Source organism: Chiloscyllium punctatum, chromosome 2, assembly GCF_047496795.1.
Source record: "Chiloscyllium punctatum isolate Juve2018m chromosome 2, sChiPun1.3, whole genome shotgun sequence".
In the NCBI taxonomy this organism is placed as follows: Eukaryota; Metazoa; Chordata; class Chondrichthyes; order Orectolobiformes; family Hemiscylliidae; genus Chiloscyllium; species Chiloscyllium punctatum.
In genome coordinates, this window is record NC_092740.1 from 31,613,126 (window position 1) to 31,635,313 (window position 22,188).

Genomic DNA, 22,188 nt, shown 5'->3' on the forward strand with positions numbered 1-22,188 from the left:
TTTTCTGTTAAGTATTTCCCCTAAATTAGCTGTACCCCTTCAACTGCTGCTAATGGTAACAAGTTCCATATTCTCACAACTCTGTGGGTCAGGTAATGCTTCTAAATTTCCTACTTGATTTCTTGGTAATAATGAGAATGATTATTACAATTAGAGTTTTTTTCTGGGGTTCATGCAGCCAACAGATTTATTAACAAATAATAACATTATTTTAATGTTTGTTTCTTTGATTTTCAAAGCATTTGGAAAGCCTGAATGCGCCATTTTAATTCCTGTAAATGGAATTCTAGCGCCACCTCATGGCTGTAGCTGACAGTACACTGGAACTCAGTTAACAGGAGCTCAACATATTTGTCCAGCAGAAGACAATTAGTACCAGCGTCATCAGTGTTCACATCATTTTAAATTGTATGAAAACTTAAATGCTGGGCAGGATGAAATGGTTTAGGGAATAGTTGCATTTGACAGATACGGTTGATCCTGGTCACAGAGTCATAGAGTGATACAGCATGAAAACAGACCCTTCGGTCCAACCAGTCCATGCCGAATGTAATCCCAAACTAAACCATGCCTGCACATGCCCATCTCCCTCCAAACATTTCTTATTCATGTGCTTATCGAAATGTCTTTGAAATGTTGTAGCTGTACCTGCATCCACCACTTCCTCTAGAAGTTCATTCCTCACACAAACTACTTTCTGTGTTTAAAAAATTGCCTCCTTGTCTTTTTTAAATCTGTCTCATCTCACCTTAAAATTATGTCCCCAGTGCTGAAATCCTCCACCTTACGGAAAGGACAGCTACTATTCATCTTACCCATACCCTCCATGATCTTATAAACTTCCATAAGGTTACCTCTCAACCTCCTACGCTCGAGTGAAAAATGTCCCAGACTATCCAGCCTCTACTCATAAGTCAAACCTACCATTCCTGGCAACATCCTGGTAAATCTTTTCTGAACTCTCTCCAGCTTAATAATATCGTTCCTGTAACAGGGAGACCAGAGTGGACACAGTATTCCAGAAGAGGCCTCACCAATGTCTTGTCCAACGTCAATATAATGTTTCAATTCCCATACTCAAAGATCTGAGCAATAAAGGCAAGCGTGCTAAATGCCTTCTTAACCACCCTATCTTTGTGTGATACAAACCTTGAAGAATTATGTACTTGAACCCCTAGGTCTCTCTGTTCTACAACACTAGGCCCTACTTTTAATTACTGGATTAGTGGTGCTGGAAGAGCACAGCAGTTCAGGCAGCATCCAATGAGCAGCGAAATCGACGTTTCGTGCAAAAGCCCTTCATCAGGAATAAAGGCAGTGAGCCTGAAGCGTGGAGAGATAAGCTAGAGGAGGGTGGGGGTGGGGGTGGGGAGAGAGTAGCATAGAGTACAATGGGTGAGTGGGGGAGGAGATGAAGGTGATAGGTCAAGGAGGAGAGGGTGGAGTGGATAGGTGGAAAAGAAGATAGGCAGGTCGGACAAGTCCAGACAAGTCAAGGAGACAGTTACTGAGCTGGAAGTTTGAAACTAGGATGAGGTGGGGGAAGGGGAAATGAGGAAGCTGTTGAAGTCCACATTGATGCCCTGGGGTTGAAGTGTTCCGAGGTGGAAGATGAGGCGTTCTTCCTCCAGGCGTCTGGTGGTGAGGGACCGGTGGTGAAGGAGGCCCAGGACCTCCATGTCCTCGGCAGAGTGGGAGGGGGAGTTGAAATGTTGGGCCACGGGGCGATTGGTTGATTGGTGCGGGTGTCTCGGAGATGTTCCCTAAAGCGCTCTGCTAGGAGGTGCCCAGTCTCCCCAATGTAGAGGAGACCACATTGGGAGCAACGGATACAATAAATGATATTAGTGGAAGGCTCCTTTAGGGCCTTGGATAGAAGTGAGGGAGGAGGTGTGGGCACAGGTTTTACAGTTCCTGCGGTGGCAGGGGAAAGTGCCAGAATGGGAGGGTGGGTCGTAGGGGGGTGTGGACCTGACCAGGTAGTCACAGAGGGAACGGTCTTTGTGGAAGGCGGAAAGGGGTGGGGAGGGAAATATATCCCTGGTGGTGGGGTCTTTTTGGAGGTGGCGGAAATGTCGGCGGATGATTTGGTTGATGCGAAGATTTGTAGGGTGGAAGGTGAGCACCAGGGGCGTTCTGTCCTTGTTACGGTTGGAGGGGTGGGGTCTGAGGGCGGAGGTGCGGGATGTGGACGAGATGCGTTGGAGGGCATCTTTAACCACTTGGGAAGGGAAATTGTGGTTTCTAAAGAAGGAGGCCATCTGGTGTGTTCTATGGTGGAACTGGTCCTCCTGGGAGCAGATACGGCGGAGGCGGAGAAATTGGGAATACGGGATGGCATTTTTGCAAGAGATAGGGTGGGAAGAGGTGTAATCCAGGTAGCTATGGGAGTCGGTGGATTTGTAAAAAATGTCAGTGTCAAGTCGGTCGTCACTAATGGAGATGGAGAGGTCCAGGAAGGGGAGCGAGGTGTCAGAGATAGTCCAGGTAAATTTAAGGTTTTTACCTACTTTTAATTGTATAAGTCTTGCCTTTGTTTGTTTTACCAGTCTGATTGTGGACTGAAAAGGGGAAAGAACTGTTTTGAGAAACAAGGATTGCTGAGGCATTGCTGCACTTTTTGAAAGCCGGTAATCTGACACTCGTTGTTAAGTGCTGTTTACACAGCTGCTGGTTGAAGAAGCTGCAGTAGATGTTTTGCATGTGAATGAGAGCCAAGGGCTCTGTATAAATGGAGATGCAGCTGGCAACAGGATGCTGAGTGGTCTGTGAGCTGGTGACCAGTTATTGATGGTAAAGGCCTTCTGCCTACCAATGACTATTCATTTGGTTCACAAGTAGCTGAACAGTTTGGGGCTAAGAATGAGATATGGAGAAGCCTTCAGATCTCTATATGGTCAGCTGTTTCTCTTCTCTGTCATAAAAAACACATTAAGCCTGAAGAAAACCAGCTTGCTTTTTTTACAGCTTTTGAAAGTTGTGACTTCTAAGTACTAAGTCAGAGGTATTTGTAAAGGAAAGCCAGTCATCCTGTGCGTCCTGCAAACATGTCAATACAGAGGAGAAAGATCCAGAAGTTGCATTCTGATCAGCACAAGATTCATCTCAGTAAATCCTGTGGACAGGGATCACTGAGCTGCTTTCCCTGTCTTTCACTTGACCCGTAACACTCATTTTTTTCCTGTCTGTGTTTGTCTGTATGTGTGTGGGTAGAAGAGGGATCGAGAAGGGGATTACATTTTTTACCAGTTGATGTACCATATACGGTGAAGTAACAGTCGATCTCATGCAAAGGTTGACCCCCTATTTTTGGCCAAATAATCTGGAATTTTCCATACATCTTGTGTAAAAGTCGACCCTAGTTCTTCACAGATTAACATTTATGTGTCAGTGTGCCGGCTGTCACGTCCCGCTCCAGTTTTCCAGTCTGCCAGTTGTTCCACTCCTCTCCCGGTCTTCCAGTCCACTGACGTTTGTGTTCCACTTCAGATTTTCAGAATTACCATAAGTCATTTTGTTTCATATATTCATTTGGAGACCAATTGGGCTTCTGCTAATGATCCAGTATGAATTTTGACGGGCATGAATTTCAGTCCCATAAAAATAGTATCCACATAATAGTTGACCCCATAAATTTAACCTTAAAAAGTAGTCAAAAAAAGGGACTATAACTCGGGTATATATGGTATGGAGAAGGTAAGGACTGCAATTGCTGGAGATCAGAGTCGAGAGTGTGGTGCTGGAAAAGCACAGCAGGTCAGGCAGCATCCGAGGAGCAGGAAAATCGACATTTCGGGCATAAACCCTTCACCGGGAGTGAGGCTTGAGGGCCAGGGGGCTGAGAAATAAAAGGGAAGGGTTGAGGTTGGGGGGGGGGGGGGCGGGGAAGGTAGCTAAGAATGCGATAGCTAGATGAAGGTGAGGGAGAAAGTGATAAGTCGGAGAGGAGGGTGGAGCGGATAGATGGGAAAGGCTATGCACAGGTCAAGAGGGTGGTGCCGAGTTGGAGGCTTGGGACTGGGATAGTAAGGGGGGAGGGGAAATGAGGAAATTGGTGAATTCCACATTAATCCCGTGTGATTACAGGGGCCCAAAGGCGGAAGATGAGGCATTCTTCCTCCAGGCGTCGGGTGATTAAAATTTGGCAATGGAGGAGGGCTAAAGAAGGGCTGATTCCCGAAACGTCGATTCTCCTGCTCCTTGGATGCTGCCTGACCTGCTGCGCTTTTCCAGCAACACACTTTCAGCTCTGATCTCCAGCATCTGCTTTCTCCTCCAATGCAGGAGGCCCAGGACCTGCATGTCCTTGATGGAGTGGGAGGAGGAGTTGAACTGTTCAGACACGGGACGGTGGGGTTGGTTGGTGTGGGTGTCCCAGAGATATTCTCTGAAACGATCCGCAAGTTGGCATCCTTCCTCATCTGACAGAAATTTACCTCTACCTCCACCAATGTCATCTATTGTATCTGTTGCACCCGGTATAATCTCCTGTCCATCGGGGAGACAGGATGCCAACTTGCGGATCATTTTAGAGAACCACTGTGAGACAGCCGCACTAACCAACCCCATCGCCCCATGGCTGAACATTTCTCCTGCTCCTCAGATGCTGCTTGACCAGCTGTGCTTTTCCAGCACCACACTCTTGACTCTATATGGCATATGCCGATAGTTCATAATTGTTAATCTGTAGTTAGAACTTTCTTTTGTGGGATAAGTAGTAATTCTTGTTAAATACAGAGTTGCAATCTGTGTTTTCCATCAACCTGGGTCTGAAAATTGGAAAATTCTGTGAATTTTACAAATCTTTAACTTTTGTGACAACACTGGGAATAGCGAAGATCACTCCTCCAATGGGGAGTTACAATCATCTCATCCATTGAGATGTTGATAAGTCCTCTGTGCACACAATTTGCATTCTACTGTTTCCAGAAGCTTTAAATGAAGGTCCCCCACATTTTATTTTGGTGGGCATCAAGGTTTTGCACTGTCCCTAGTCTCTGCTGAGTCAAGGAAACCTATCTAAGGGGGGAGAATCAGTAGTTGCAAATCACAAACGTTGCATGTACTTCAACAAAAGTTTAGACTTTTTGGTGAGAAAGGGTGAAAATAGATGGGAGGGGGATGCAGGAAAGCGAAGGTGCTGAGGAGCTGAGAAGTCCCTCCGAAGGAATTCCGACAGTGAATTTGACGAGCAGTGTGTGTTCTGTGTGCAGGTGTTGATTTGCAGCAAGGAGCAGTGGGACATGGAGTCGAAGAGAAAGCAGCATGTGTCTCTGCTGCCGTTTCTGATGAATCTGTGGCCGGGGACAGCGGGGTGTATGAGGCTTCTGTCAAACGGTATGTGAATGATATCCTGTGTTTCACGGTGGCTCAAGGATGCCACATTTGATAATCGTATGCTGCATGTGTGTATTTATGTGTGTGTGCATGTGTATGTGGGTGTATGTGGGCATGTATGTATTTGTGTGTGCATGTGTATGTCTATATATGCATGTATGTGTGTGTGTCTGACTAGGGTTGGGGGGAGTGGAATTCCTATTTTTAGTGCATTTAGCTGCTTTTTACCAAAGTCATCCTCCAGTTTCCATTTGACAGTTTATCCGTTTCTAAAAATAAAACCACAAATCACATTATTAACAGCAACCAGAGTCACAAATGAATCTTTGTCACTGGGACCATGTTAGACTAGCCCTCCTCATCCTCTTCAACTGTCTGCAGCCATTGACATGTTTAACCAGTCCATTCCACTTCATCATTGTCCAGAGGGATGGACCTGCCTGATGCTCTTAGTACTGGTTCCTCTAACCACCCTCACAGTGGTATCCCTGAAGTGCCACAAGGGTCTATCCTTGGCCCCTCCTATTTCTCATCTCCATGTTGTCTCTTGACAGCATCATCCAAAAACACGATGTCAGGGCAGACGGTGGCATAGTAGTTATGTCACTAGATTGGCATTCCAGAAACCCAGGCTAATGTTCAAATCCCACCAGGATAGATGGTGAAATTTAAACTCAGTAAGTATCTGGACGTACAAGACAGCCTAATGGCAACCACGTAACCATTTTCATGTGTCATAAAACCCCACCTGGTTTAATAATGTCTTTCAGAGCAGGAAATTTACCATTCTTACCTCTTCTGGCTGACATATGACTCCAGACCGATAGTAATATGGTTGACTCTAACTGCCTTCTGGGCAGTTAGGATGGGCAGTAAATGCTCATCTAACCATCGATGGCCTCATCCCCGTGGAAAAATGAAGGAAGTTCCACACATACTGATGATATCTGGCTCCATCTCACCACCACAAATGGGTGGCACGGTGGCTCAATGGTTAGCTCTACAGCCTCACAGCACAAGGGACCCGGGTTCAATTCCACCCTCTGGTGACTGTCTGTGTAGAGTTTGTATGTTCTCCCCGTGTCTGTGTGGGTTTCCTCCGGGTGCTCTGGTTTCCTCCCACAGTCCAAAGATGTGCAGGTCAGGTGAATTGGCAATGCTAAATTGCCCATAGTGTTAGGTGCATTAGTCAAAGGGTTATGGGACTGGGTGGGTTGCTCTTCAGAAGGTCGGTGTGGACTTTTTGGGCCGAAGGGCCTGTTTCCACACTGTAGGGAATCTAATCTAATGTCTTGAGCCCTCTGTTATGTATGATTTCTGCATATCCATCAACCAGTCTTGGGTGAGCAGACGATTCTTCTATTGGGAAGACCAAAGTCTTTATTCCCAGCCACAAACTCTGTTTCCTAGCCACCAACCTCATCCAGAGGCTGAACTAGACCGTTCGCAACTTTGACATCACATTTGTACCTGAGCTTAGTTTCTGATGCGAGAGCTGCCTGCCTCCGTCTCTGTAACACTCTTCTGGAGCTCACTTCTGAGAGGGATTTGCTGATATCAAACAGGATATAGGAGCCTGACTGACATGTGGCAGCTTTTGAAGACAGTGGGAGCTGCCCCTTTTACTAGCTCAGTTGCCGGCAATTATGTCAGTAAATAGAATCCCAGCAGTGTGGAAGCAGGCCGTTTGGCCCATCAATTCCACACTGACCCTCTGAAGAGTATCCCACCCCCCTACCCTGTCCCTGTAACCCTGCCTTCGCCATGGTTAATCCACTTAGCCTGCATATCCCTGGACACTATGGACTATTTAGCATGGCTAATCCACCGAACTTGCACACCTTTGGACAGTGGGAGGAAACTGGAGCACCCAGAGGGAACCCATGCAGACATGGGGAGAACATGCAAACATCACACAGACCAAGGGTGGGAATTAGCCTGGGTCTCTGACACTGTGAAGCACTGAGCCATCCATATGTTAAAATAGAAGCTGCCTTAGAGTGTGCAGCTCACCTTCTGTTCTTATTTACTTTCAGAGTGTGGGTAACCAGTGCTTTATTGCCCATCCTTAGTTTCTCTGCGATGGCGGGTCACCTTATGGTACAACTGAAAGGCTTCATTGGCCACTTCGGTGGGATGGGGTGGTGCAGTTAACAGTCAATCCTACTGGTACAGGACTAGAGTCACATGTAGCCCATACTGGGTTAGGATGGTTTGTTCTCTCTCAAAGATACGTTAAAATAATTCACCCACCAGTGATTCATGTGCCAAAGAGCCGTTCTCCAACACATTTCTACATTGCACAAATGAGAAAAGAACAAAATTGTTCTCTTTGGCAGCAATATATAGACATCATAAAAATTGAGAGAGAAAATGTCAGTGGTTTTTTGCACCTTCTATGTAGGAGACAATGTTAAGCCACTCAGCTTGGAAAGTCTAGGGCAACTGCACAACTAAAAACACTCTGTGCTCCTTTTCACTCCATTCCCACTCTCTACTGTTTTACCAAATAGAAATGTGTAAAATAGAAACAGGCCACTCTGCCCAACCAATCTATGCTGGTGTTTATGCTCCACAATGGCCTTATCCCAGCTTTCTTCTTTTACCTGAGTCGGCATCAAGAGATTGGGAATCCACTGCCGGATGCTGACTTGCTACTGTGGGCCACCAGAACTTTAGATACAAACCAACAGTTGCTAATATACCTCCAACAAAACTTCTTTAGCTGAACCCTTATTATAGTCAACTGAGGACACAATGAGCTTCAGTTGATGGCTCCTCTCAGTTCCTTCAGGCCCATCATTTCCTTCTCTCTGCAGCTCACTGGAACCTAATTTCCCCACATCTGACTCAAAAATCTGTCGGACCTTTAAGGATGATGTAAAAGTGGCCACTGTACTGCAGCAGAGGCACATCTTCCTCTCTCAAGGTGGGCCTTTGTGGTGGAAGTCACAACAGGAGCTTGTCTTTTCGAAGCAGTGACTCCAAAACTTGCAGGAAAAATACAGGTTCTACTCCGTACCTGCGTAAGCATTGAAATGGCTTCCACCTTCAGTTGGTGGGAGGTGATGAGGCAGGTCCCAGCTGAGTGTAACACTTCTCACCTAATGTCCACAAGTTCCATGGGATCACTTGCTGCAAGTTTCCCAGTCTAGTTCAGAAGCACAGTGGACAGTATCATCATTGAGAGAGGAGTGGTAATTGCTTCACTTATTGGCTAAGCAATTGGAAAGGGGTAACCCCATCATTCTGAGCTACTGGTGGGGTGGATATTCAGGAGGAGCATGAGGCAGCGTGTGGGCTACAACATTGTCAGCCCAGTACACCCTGTACTCATTGTCAGAGTGCACTAGAGGCATTGAAACATGGACTTTATTCTTTTATTACAAGTACACTGTTTTCCATGTCTACAACACACATTGCAAAAGCCAGCAAAACATTTGAGGCTTCTCTGTGCCTCCTGGAAGTGCAGCAATATGTCTTAAACAGAATGCCCATGTGCTTTTTATAAACCAAGTCCATAACCATAACTTGCGCATGGCTGTGACATGTTCTCTGGGTAAATTCATCATGTATTTTATGGTGACTTTTTTATTATTCCCAGCTCTCGTGTTCATTATGTTTAGTTTACAATTTCCATTAACTTGAATTTTACAACATTGCTGTTAGGCCAAATGAAACTGAAGATGCTATTTATGATGAAGATGAACCTTCCACATTAGAGGCAGCTCAAATCCAGATTGGACTGAGGTAAGTGATTATTTAAAAAAAACTAAATATGCATGGCTGAATTTACGAGCCTGAATTTCTTTTTCCCTTTTTTCCCTTTACTTCCTGATCTCCTGAGGAGTCCTTGCCCGGATATAGTTCCACCAGCCCAATAGTAAATTATCCAAGTCAACCACCGTTAATTGTGCACATAGAGCATATGCTGAGGCCTGTTTGACTCTGGGGCTGGGCTACCACAGCTGAAGTCAATACATTTGTCTTTATTTTCTACATTAAAGATGCGGTACAAAGCTGTTGCTTTCTGAAGAAGATTCATTGGATTTGAAACATTAACTTTTTTTCTTTACAGATGCTGCCAGACTTGCTGAGTTTCTTAGCAAATCTTTTTCTCTTATGATTGTACGTTCATAGTGCTGGATAATGATGATTAGACGATATCCTTGTTGATGCTCCAGTGACATGAATTCTAATCTCACTATGGCAAATGGGGAAATGTAAATTCAGTTAATTAATAACTTTGGAATCAAATGTTAGTCTTATAAATAATTACCACAAAATCACCAGATTGCTGTAAAAACCCACCACATTCACAAATAGCCTTTAGGAAAGGAAACCTGCCATCTTTACCTGGTCAGGCCTACATGTGACCCCAGACCCACAGCAATGTGGTTGACACTTAACTGCCCGTTTCATGCAATTAGGGATGGACAATAAATGCTGGCCTAACCTATATCCATGAGTAATTTTTGAAATAATCCTTCTGGGAAAGAAGTCTAATGTCCTTACCTGGTCCATCCCAGAAGTATAGAAAATTGGGGCAGAATTAGCTCATTGGCCATTCACTGAGCCCTGCCACTCAGCATGATTATGAGTAATTCTCTGAGTCAATGCCGTACTTGCATACTCTCCCCATAAGCCTTGACATATTTAGCCAGAGAAATCTATCTATTTACTCCTTATATATATTCAATACTTGGCCTCCATAACCTTCCGTGGTAGAGGATTCCACTGGTTCACCACCTCTGAGAGAAGACATTGCTCCTCACCTCAGTCTAAAATGGCCTCCCCTTGGATCCTAAGACTGTGAGCCTTTGATCTAGACCCAATGGCCAGGAGAAAACATCATCCAATGTATTCAGCCTGACATGGGACTCGCAGACTCTGCCTCTGAAAATGCTGAACAAGCCAGTTGGTTGGATCAGGTTGAAATGGTTAGTGCCCTGAGTGTATCTACACCACGTAAACAGCAGCAGTTCAAGAAGACAGCTCTCCGCCACCTTCTTAACAGAAATAAGCAATGGCGAGTAAGTGCTGACCTTGCCAGTGATGCTCACGTAGTCATAGAGATGTACAGCATGGAAACAGACCCTTCGGTCCATCCCGATCATGCTGACCAGATATCGCAAGCCAATCTAGTTTCACCTGCCAGCACCCAGTCCATATCCCTCCAAACCCTTCCTATTCATATACCCATCCAGATGCCTTTTAAACGTTGCAATTGTACCAGCCTCCACAACTTCCTCTGGCAGATGATTCCATACACATACCACCCTCTGCGTGAAAAAGTTGCCCCTTAGGTCTCTTTTATATCTTTCCCCTCTCACCCTAAACCTATGCCCTCTAGTTCTGGACTCGCCCATTCCAGGGAAAAGACTTTGTCTATTTATTCTATCCAAGCTCCTCATGATATTATAAACCTCTATATGGTCACCCCTCATCCTCCACCACTCCGCCCCTAGGAAAACAGCCCGAGCCTATTCAACCTCTCCCTGTAGCTCAAATCCTCCATCCCGGCAACATCCTTGTAAATCTTTTCTGAACCCTTTCAAGTTTCATAATATCTTTCTGATAGGAAAGAGACTAGAATTGCACACAATATTCCAACAGTGGCCTAATTAATGTCCTGTATAGCTGCAACATGACCTCCCAACTCCTGTACTCAATACCCTGACCAATAAAGGAAAGCATACCAAACGCCGCCTTCACTATCATATCTACTGCAACTCCACTTTCAAGGATCTATGAACCTGCACCCCAAGGTTTCTTTGTTCAGCAACACTCCCTAGAATCTTACCATTAAGTATATAAGTCCTGCTAAGATTTGCTTTCCCAAATGTACCAAGAATGAGCAGGAAAATATTTACTTCCTTAATCGAGGGTCACTGAGGATGATTGAAGGTACATTGACATTAGTTGAATCATCTCTGGGCAGGGATCAAACTTGGAATATTTCTGTGTCGACATAAATGCATATTTGAGGGGCTCTTGTGGTGCAGTGAGGAGTCCCTATCTCTGGGCCAGAAACACAGATTTAATCCCACCTGACTCAAAAGTATGTCATAACACGTCTACATGGCGTGATTAGAAGAAATTTGTATCTGCATCTTCATTTTTGTTGCTGCATCTGTGGCAGGTATGATCCCACCAGTGCAAGTTTCATTATAATTGCCGTGCAGCTGAGGAATCTGACAGCTCTCCTGGTGCAACCTGGATGTAAAGTGTGAGTATGCTGTCTATGAAAACCAACGTGTCCATTCTTTGGCAGAGCTGTCAACATTCAGCAATGGTTAGAGTAAGAATCTGAGATTGTTCTCCTTGGGACAATGGATATTCTGGGGAGGTTTGATAAGAGTGTACAGACTACAACAATCTTAGATAAGCTATTCCCTTTTACTGATTGTACAAGGACGTGGGGAGGCAGATCTGAGTTTTTCACAGTAAGTGATTATGACTGAGAAACTATTGCCCTATGTGGATGATGGAAGCAAAGGTGAAAAGATTTGATTTGAAAAGAAAACTGAATGGACTCTCAAACAAAATAGATTTCCATGTCTAGCAAAATTGAGTGGGTGAATGTGACTGGATTACACTGCAAAGCACCAGCCTGGACCTGATCAGCCAAATCGCCTCCTTCTGTGCTTGTAAATGCCTCTGTGGGCAGAATTTCCCCTCCCCAAAGTGATGGAGAAGGTGGTGGGAAGGGCAGATAATCTGGGAGATTGGTGACCTCCTTCCAGCACCTCAGAAACTGGGTGGGAAGACCCCCAGTTGGCCTTCCTGACCTGTTGCCAATTAAGTCCCATAAATTGTTGACTGATGTCCATTAAAGGGCCTCATTTCACCTCGGCTGCCATTAGCTCAGCTCCTTTGCATGGAATTGCAGAATTCTGGAGACACCTGGCCAGTAGGCCCAAGAGGTTGGGTTTTGCTAGTCTGACCAGGAGCCAATCAGCTGTGTGATTTTAGTTTGATACAATGGGCTTTATGAACAGGGTAGATGTGGACGTCTCCCCACTCAACATTCCATCTTCAAAACTTAGTTCCAAAACTGGTAAGTACCAACCTGTGAATCTAATGATCAAAAAATCAAGCACACAGCAAGATCATCTCTCGATGTGTCTCTTTTCTTTACTGCTGTCTTCACAGGTTTTGTCTTCCTCTAGAAGTGTTCAGTGCACCAACATTAACATCCCTTAGTTGCTTTGGGTCAAAATTGTAGGCCTTCTCAGTTAGTAACATTGTGGGAGCATCCTCATCACAGCCGCTCTATCAGTTCAAATGTTTGCTAGCAACATGTCCCTCCTGAGAATAAATATTCAAATCCTGATATTCATACCCTCAAGTCTTTAGTGTTTTCCTTGCTTCCAAAGTTTCTATCAGTTTGAGTGGCATTTTATCCTGGCCTAAATCTGATATGAACTCTGACCTTGGGGTTCTTCCTTTCTGCCATTGACTGTTGTTCGCTCATTTGTTCAAGACTCAAACTCTAGTCACTGTGAAGTAACTTACCATTCATGGTGATGAAGAAAGCAAAATATTCTGAATGATGGAAATCTGAAATAAAAGCTTTAGGAAATACTCCATAGATCAGAGACGACATAGGAGCAGAAGTAAGCCATTCCGCCCATTCCGAGTCTGCTCTGCCATTCAATGAGATAATGGCTGAACTGATAAATCTCAACTCCATATTCTTGCTTTTTCGCTATTACCCTTGGTTCCCTTATTGATCAAAAATCTGCCTATCTCAGCCTTGAATATACCCTGCCTTGACAGCCCTCAGTGGAAAAGAATTCCACAGATTCTCGATCCTCCGAGAGAAGCAATTCCTGCTCCTATCTGTTTTAAATTATTCTGAGATGATGCCCTCTGGTCCTTGACTCTCACATAAGGGAAACATGTTTTCTGCATCTACCCTATCACGTTCAGAGCCTGAAAATTTTTCTGGTCATCATTCCTATTTACCATTTATCAATTTGCTGATCCATTGTCCTCGAAGGTTCCTAGGATAAGCCACCATCTATTGAATGGCAAGCTTTAAGCTACCACAGCAGGACTGGTCCTTGCTAAGTAGGCTCAGGACAGGCCATGGCCACTATGCGGTCAATCATTCCGCTTCGGGGCCTCTGAACAAATCCTTTATGTATTTATTGAGAGGCACAAATGATGCTGCACACTTTCAAGGTGTATCCCCTCCACAGATTAAGTATTGGATGAATCAGCTTAAACTCAGCTACTGACTAGCTCTTATATTCAGGGGTTTTCATTAAATATAACGTGGTACCAGCGGGTAAACAAATCTGCGGAACCCTGTACCAGATAAATTCACAGACTCATACAGTGGAGAAAAGGCCCTTCGACCCATCAAGTCTGCACTGATGTAACTACCACTACAGGTGCACTAATCCCCAACTTCTTGCACTTGTCCCATATCCGTGAATGTTGTGATACTTGAAGAACTCATACAAGAAATTTTTAAAGGTTGTAAGTTTTCCAGTCTACACCCCCTTCCCAGGCAGTGCATTCCAGATCCCCACCACCCACTGACTGAAAATGTTTGCTTCCAAATTCTTTCTGAATCTCCTGCCCCCACCCAAAAACTATGCCCCCTCGAGATTGACCCCTCAACCAAGGGAGACAGCTGCTCTCCATTCACCCTGTCCATACACTTCAATTATATCCCACCTCAGTCTTCCCTGCACTAAAGAAAACAATCCAAGCTTATTTAGTCTCTCCTTATAGTTCAAATTCTCCATCACAGGCAACATCCAGGTGAACCTCCTCTGTACCCCTTCTAGTGCTATGATACCCTTCCTGTAGTGCGGTGACCAGAGCTGTGCACAGTTGTGGCCTGACCAACGCTCTGTACAACTCCAACGTTCTCTCCTTGCTCTTATGCTATGACAAGACTGATGTGAGCAAGAGTCCTATATGCCTTCTTAACTATTGTATTCATGTGCTCTACCAACCTCAGGGATCTGTGAATAATTACTCCAGGATCTCTCTGTTTCTCTAAGCTGCCCAGTGTCCTGCTACTCATTAAATACTTCCTCATTTTGCTTCTTCCTCCAAGTATATCACCTCGCACTTGTCAGGGTTAAATACCATCTGCTACTGGTCTGCACATTTGACCAGCCCATCTATATCTTCCTGTAACCTACAACCATCTTCTTCACTATTATCCACTCTACCAATCTTGTTGTCAATAAATTTGCTTAACAAATTGGCCCTGAATCCTTTCAGCAGTAGGAGGAGTTTGAATTCCATCATAGCAGATGGGGAAATTTGACTTTATTAAAAATCTCGATTTAAAAAACTGAGTAAGGTAAGCTAATGTAACACTGTCAATTGTCTACCTGGTTCATGTATGTCATTTAGGAAAGGAACCTTACTTGGTCTGGAGTACATGTGACTCCAGGCCAACAGCAACATGGTTGACTCTTAACTGCACCCTAGGCAGTTTGGGATGGGTAACAAATTCTGGTCTAGGCAACAACACCTCATACCATGAATGAAAAGAAAATATACTCAACAATGCTGTTGCTGCTTATTCAATCTTTAACTATTTTAGTCCATTGTCTAAAAGGTAACTTTGCAATCTTGCAGGTACATCAGAGCTGCATTGCTTCCAAGCTCGTGTGATTCCAGCAGCCTATTCCGCACAAAGGTTCATAGTGTTGCAGAGATTCTTACTCTCAATGAGGTTTTCCGGGTAGCTATTACCCAGTCTGCTTTACATCAGAAGACACTGCGAGTTGATGTTTGCTCTGTGGGGAAGACACTGTTGGAAGATTGTCTGGTAAGTGCGCTGAAGCTTTATAAATAATATATTATAGTCCTCAATAATAAGGAAACATAAAGTAGTTTGAAGGTTAACTGCTGGAAAGATTATGCAGCAATCTAAAAGATACTGGACAGTTAGAGCTGGAGTTTCATGGAGCTTGGAAGATTCCCATTTCTGCCGAAAGGGGTCAGAGACTTGATGTGATTTCACCCAAGGAAACGTAAATTGAGCAGGGCCATTTGAACTTAGCGCTGAATTCAAACAGACAATGTGTTTACTGTTACAAGTGCTGAACCCACAATGCAGGCGGCATGAATTGGTGAAGTGGGCATAAATGCTCTTGAAGGTAGAGGAGATCAGTTCAAATGCCACAATCTTAAGTTGTCAAAATCCACTGCTCTTTAACTGTTTAACAAAAGGCTGCAGCTGTTAGTGAGAGTTTAAAATACATGCCTGCTTTGAATGACAGATCATATTGTGTATGTTAGGCAAAAAACAATGGCATCTTGTCAAACAGTTCCAATCGAGGTCTTTTTTATTGTTTCCTCAACAGCTATTATTAAGTATTTAAATACTTAGCTGAGTTCCATAAACCTCAAGGATCTCAGCAGAGAATTGTGATTAGTTTGATTGACATTTTAAGCAAGCTATACAGAGAGTAAGGTTTCTTTGATAAGTAGTCTGAATAAAAATATATTTTTATGCCATATTGAACATTTAAAGGAATTTAAAACTTGGAGTGGGTTTATTTTTCACCACTATGTGAGTATGAGTGTTAATGATGTTAGAAACTTTTTCTCACCTGAACATTTCACCTGTGGTCTGCTCACAGTGAATAGTGAGTGGCTTTGGAGATGACATAAGGATATGGGGGAACATGAGGTTGGATGGGTGCATGGGTTGGCATAAAGGAGACATAGTGATGTGTGTAGGAGGATTAGGAGGGAGTGAGGGCTGGTGAGCCAAACTGAGGTGTGTTTTCTAACCAGTTGAATGCCTATGATCTGCTTTTGAGGTCAGTGGGCTCAACTGTCAAACCCTGCCTGTCCCAAGTGAAAATTGCATGTAACTGGGTTTACTCTTAACCCTTTTTAGAACAATAAAGATAACATCTGCCATGTTCTAGTCCTCTTACACTATCACCATATCTGAGAAAAATATAGTAGATTTTGGCTGCTGCTTCACTGTTTTACTTCCCTCAATATCCTCAATGCACCTTACCTGATTCTAGTGACTTATCAATTCTATGTACAGCCAGCTTTATGCCTTCACTCAGCCGTTAAAAATCCAGTTGTACTTTATTCAGTAACCTATCATCTCTTCCCAGGGGTTTTCCATTGGAAGTTATCATGCAAAGGGACAGTTTCTCACCAGTTCAGTGATTTCTACTTAATTATAGTCATGGAGTGGTTGAACCTCAACAGTCCACCCTGTGGGGGACGTGGTGTATTTCTGCCAGCAATGTAATGACTTCCACTTGAATCCTGACAGTTTAACTCTTGTCACTACCACAGAATCCAGACCAGTAACCATCAGTGTGTTTCAGAGTAATCCTTTTGAGACTTTTCCAAGAGGCATTACAAAGCGCGATAAAAATGCAACTCTTTCCGATCTGAAATGCCTGTGTGATGGTAATACACAGGAATTTTATACAAACGCCCTAACCAGATCGTTATAAACCATGAGCAGACTGAGGGCTTTCTTTTCTCATTTTTCCAAAGGCTGGAACCCAGATTAGTCTGGCAGACTTCTGCACCCGTGGGGACACCTTGACAAGCTGGTACAACATGCTACATTACAAGAACGTGAATATTCATCATCCAAAGAACAAAGCACAAACTGAGGAAGCTTCACTGAGACCTGAGCCTTGCAGCACTACAGTCAAGGTAAAGTTTATTCAGGAGGTCGGCCCTGGTTTGGTGTCAACATTGCTCGGACTGGAACATGGTGGATTGGTCCCCTTTTTTATCATCCATTTATGGGAAGTGGGTGTCACTGGCAGGGCCAGCCTTTATTGCCCATCCCTAATTGCCCAGAGGGCAGTTAAGAGTCAACCACATTGCTATGGGCCTGGAGTCACATGCAGGTTAGACCAGGTAAGGACAGTAGCTTTCTTCCCTAAAGAACGTTAGTGAACCAGATAGATTTTTCCAACAATTGCCAATGGTTATCATTAGACTTTGAGTCCCAATTTGTTTTGTATTGAATTCAAATTTCAAAATGATCCTAGGTTGCTGGGACATTCCCTTGATAGATTGGATTAATTGTTAAGGAAGGCCTCATATCAGGGCCACGTTATCACAGCAAAACACGTTTGTGACAGCCTTCTGCTGTGGCAACGCTGCAGATACGTCCTCTTTGTAAGTGGACTGCAGGATATTAGAGGTTGCTCTTCACATCTGCAGCCAAAAGCAGTTTTGTGGCACTTTTTGCCTCCTCACTGATGGCCCCAACGCTTCTGCATTTCTTTCCTTCAGCCCTCTGGAGCCTTTCAAGAGCACCTCCATTTTGAAATGCCCTTGCCCTTCCGACCCCTCAGCAGTGCTCACCTTCCCCCAGCTGTGAGCCCTGCCATTGGGGTATCTCACCCACTTTCATCTGTTGGATTGTGGAGGTACATGCTTCTGAGAAGCACAGGCTCTGGATTCTCAAATTTTCCCAATGTCAAGGTCACAACACCTGCCAGACACAAACCCCTCTTTGATTTAGGATTTGATCCCCTAGGTGTCTGAAAATGCGAGTGATCGACAGAGTCACATTAAAAAATTGAGTCGGTTCAAACATCTTAGTTCTCTCCAAGTTGGTCGGCAGTGCGTGTGAAATACAAAATCTGAAATCACTTAAAACGTTTAACTTTGCTGTATCACGGGCAGAGATTCACAGGGGTTGTGAAGCCAATTAGTTGATCTATTGATCTTACATCTGGCCACAGGTTTGTGAGATTTCAGTTAGATAAATGCCTCATTGTCTGATAAATCTGCCCAGCAGGTTTCTGTAGATAAAAATAAAAATCACATTAATAAATTATGTATCTGAAATTTAAGCATCACAAGTAATTTCCACGGGCGGAAACTGCAGTTAATTACAACCTATGTTCGGCAGAGAGCTTGCATTCTTTAGGGGTAAGTGAATTGCCTTTGGTGAGCTGTGCCACATTATTTGTACAAGATTCTACATGAAAGGAGATAATTCTCCATATTCTGCAGTAACTTCTTTCATTTCCATTGCCTTTCTTCTCTTCAGATCCAGCAGGATGCTGTGTCTGCATTGTTGGAGAGGACGTCTGTTGAACTGCAGGCGGTTGAACAGGAGCTGGCTATAGATGAAGAAGAGGATGCCGAAGCAGGCGAAGAATGGTATTGTAGACTTTGTGATATTCGACCAGTTACCTTCTGAATGGAACATTTTCTGCTCCCGTTTGTGGAAGAATGGGGTCATTGAAGTCCCACAGACATTCTTCTATACTCCCAACGTAATTCCAATGGCATTCAGGCAGAATGCTGGGGATCCAGGACTCCTCGGGCCCACTGCACTGACCTTTTGCCTAGGACCGCAGGCCCTTAAGCAACATATGTCATGAGGGCCACCTTGTAATCCTCCAATGTGGCCTGCAAGTCACAGTTCACCGTCTGTGAACTCTTCTAATGTGACACTCCAGGTGGAGTGCTGAATCAAAGTCAAATACTTTTGGGAGGAAAGGGGAAGATGGAACAGTTTGACGGATCTGTCAAGCCTGCTGTTTTAACAGAGTGCTTTCATTTGCTGTTTGAATATTGCAATTGCTTCACTATGCAGTGTTATTGGTTCATAAGGCGGAGAAAGGTAATGATAGCAGGTTTCAGGTCTTGTGATGGGTGGCCGATTAATGCAGGCTTAGAGAGCAGCAGGTTCAAAGCACACGGATTCCACATGACATTGGTCCACATTATTAGGAGCAATGGTACATAGTACAATTAATCAACATCTTCATTACTGTTGTACCATGCAGTTGCCAAGATAAACCAAGGGCAAACTGGGTGGACATTGGTCTTTTTTTCTCTATCAACAGCTGGCCCCCTACATGTAGAAAAATGCAGATGCTACAACACAGAAGCAGGGAGTTATGTCCAACAGATCACACCATTATTTGCCATTAACACACGCTTACATAGGGTGTGGGGTTTCTTCCCTCCCTGAAGAGGTGGTCAGAAGCAGAAATAATATGGCAATTTGACCTTGGAAAGAAACTCACCCCTTTCTTGCCACCTTTGGAATTAAGTGCAGGGTGAGAAGGTCTACTGGGGGCTTTCTTGCCTCATAAACAGCTAAGGCTAGCAAATTACCACTTCAGGCTTTCCACACACCACGTCCCTGATGATTAGTTACCCAATTGAGAAACCATGGCAACTTGCCGTCAGTGTTTGGGACTTCTAATTGCTGCAAACCTGAGGACACTTGGAGACACAGGTGGCAGGTGTGGGAGTAGCCTCTGAGAGCGTCACTGTCCTTGACCCTGCGAGAAGAGATAAAAGCCTTACCTTCTGTCAGCTGGATCCATCACATTAGACATTTGACACCATCATGGACAAAACAGTCAATTTAATTGGAACACCTTCACCAGCTTCAACAATTATTCCTTCTATCAGTGATCCCTCAAGGAGTAAGCCTCCACAGGTGGGCCACTTGCTGGTGGTTTCTGGAAATCCAGGTCACCAGCTTAGGGTGGCACGGTGGCTCGGTGGTTATCACTGCTGCCTCACAGCACCAGGGTCCCAGGTTCGATTCTAGCCTTGGGCAACTGTCTGTGTGGAGTTTGCACATTCTCCCCATGTCTGAGTGGGTTTCCTGTAAGTGCTCTGGTTTCCTCCCACAGTCCAAAGATGTGCAGGTCAGGTGAATTGGCCATTCTAAGTTGTCCATAGTGTTAGGTGCATTAGTCAGAGGGATGGGGCTGGGTGGGTTACTCTTTGGAGGGTCGGTGTGGACTTGTTGGGATGAAGGGCCTGTTTCCACGCTGGAGGGGAATCTTTGACTCCAGTGATAGGGCAAGGTCCTCACCCTCACCTTCCTGTCAGCTTTTGATTAGATTAGATTAGATTCCCCACAGTATGGAAGCAGGTCCTTCAGCCCAACAAGTCCACACTGACCCTCTGAAGCATAACCCACCCAGACCTATTCCCCTACCCTATGTTTACCCCTGACCAAGGGCAACTTAGCATGGCCAATTCACTTAACCTGCACATCTTTGGATTGTGGGAGGAAACCGGAGCACCCAGAAGAAACCCACGCAGACACAGGCAGAATGTGCAAATTCCACACAGACAGTTACCCGAGGCAGGAATCGAACCCGGTTCCTGGTGCTGTGAGGCAGCAGTGCTAACCACTGAGCCACTGTGCCGGCCCATGAGCTATCTCTCCCCCTGTTCTTCGATAGTGTACAGGAAACCACTCCCCATCATCAAAGTTCTAAACACATATACTTAAACTGTTCCGCAAATCTTCACTCACTTATCCACTCAAACGTCGAACTTTGACAAACAGTAACAGAAGAAAACAGATGAAGTCCTGAATGAGTTTTATAACTTGTTGCTAATGCAGGCAGGAGATGCTGATGGAGGTTGCTGCTGAGGCACAGGAAGAAGGAAGTGGCATTGGCAAAGACTCAGAAGTGGAAGAGATTGCAGCGGGATTGATTTCGTTGAAAGAAATGCCCCCAAATATGACTGATGATAAAAGAGGTGGGGTGACGCAGTCAGACACAGTGCTGCCAATGCTGGTAGGAATGCCTCCTGTTATCTACTTCCAGTCAATTTTGTGCAGTTTTGGAACCAAGCTGTTCTTTACTGTTTCCAGTATGATGACACAATTGTATAACTTGAGCAGAAATGGTACCTGCTTATTGTTATTGATGAGTGGGATGAAAGAAAAATAAGTTGAAACTGCAAGAAGCAGTTTAGTTAAAGGGGAAGCAAGAGATGTAATATATTTAAATTTCCAAAAGGCATCAATTAGCGTCTATAGAATCTTGAAAGATGACTACTAATGCATCCATTATTCCTCTGACCACTTCCTAAAGTACGCTGGGGTGTAAATTATTGGGCCCTGGGAACTTATCAGTCTTTCATTCCATCAATTTTCCCAACACCTTTTCCTTAATTATACTGATTTTGCATCAGTTCCTTCCTCTCACTAGACCCTGAGTTTCCCAACATTTTTGGGACATTAATTGTGTCCTCCTTTGTGAAGATGCAAGGTATGCATTTGTTTAGTCTCGGGTTAAATGTTAGAGAGATTTTATAATCAGCCTGTTGGAGATGTGAATACACAGCTCCTCAGTAATTTGACTTGAACCCATGCCACTAAATGTTAGAATGTGGGTCAACAGCATGGATGCCAATTAACTCAAAACTTCATTAGACTGTCCAGCATTGGTGCTTCTTACACTTGCATGGCTTGTCATTATCTTTTAATGGTTTTGGTTTGAGACTGTAGTGAATAATTTGATGTATTGATATTACAAAACTGCTGCTTCCTGAACTGAGTGTTCAATCACACTATCCTTCGGAATATTCAAAGTCTAATGTTGTGGCAACCTGTTGACCTGTGTGGTTAGATTAAGTGGCAACCAAAACTAACCCTAACCTTAGCCCTAACTCTATCACTACCATTTACATCACTACCCCTCCTCTAATTCTCCAATCAAGGAAAACTTACACCAGCCCATGCTCTTTCTAAGTTTATCAAGCTATCCCATTTACCGTTCAGTGTAAGGCTTGCTTTTAGTAAGGGTAACTGCACCATTGACATTGGGTGAACTATCCTGTGGACAGTTTTTATAGTGCAGCTGATAAAAAGTTTGAACCCAATTTCCACAGGTTGACAAAGAAATGAACACAGAGGAGGCTGTGGTGGAGTGCATGGCTGTCAGGCCTAAGGACAAGTCCAATCTGAATAATAGGCAAAAGCATTTTGTGAGGAACAGCATGATTGTAAGATCCCAAACCTTTTCTCCAGGTGAAAGAAATCAGTACATTTGCAGGGTAAGAAACTCCCTTTTGTTGTATTGAAACCTATTTATAACT

General features: G+C 44.3%; 1 protein-coding gene across 2 annotated transcripts in view; it reads left to right on the forward strand.

Moving 5' to 3' along the window:
• Positions 1 to 22,188, forward strand: part of LOC140495692 (protein WWC2-like) — a 236,338-nt gene that overhangs the window by 203,139 nt on the left and 11,011 nt on the right. For both annotated transcript variants that reach the window (XM_072594682.1, XM_072594691.1), the window contains exons 12-19: positions 5,214 to 5,337; positions 9,007 to 9,087; positions 11,480 to 11,566; positions 14,950 to 15,142; positions 16,849 to 17,013; positions 18,371 to 18,483; positions 20,705 to 20,882; positions 21,982 to 22,146. In XM_072594682.1, the coding sequence (XP_072450783.1) occupies positions 5,214 to 5,337; positions 9,007 to 9,087; positions 11,480 to 11,566; positions 14,950 to 15,142; positions 16,849 to 17,013; positions 18,371 to 18,483; positions 20,705 to 20,882; positions 21,982 to 22,146 (1,106 nt within the window). The remainder of the gene's footprint in view (positions 1 to 5,213; positions 5,338 to 9,006; positions 9,088 to 11,479; positions 11,567 to 14,949; positions 15,143 to 16,848; positions 17,014 to 18,370; positions 18,484 to 20,704; positions 20,883 to 21,981; positions 22,147 to 22,188) is intronic.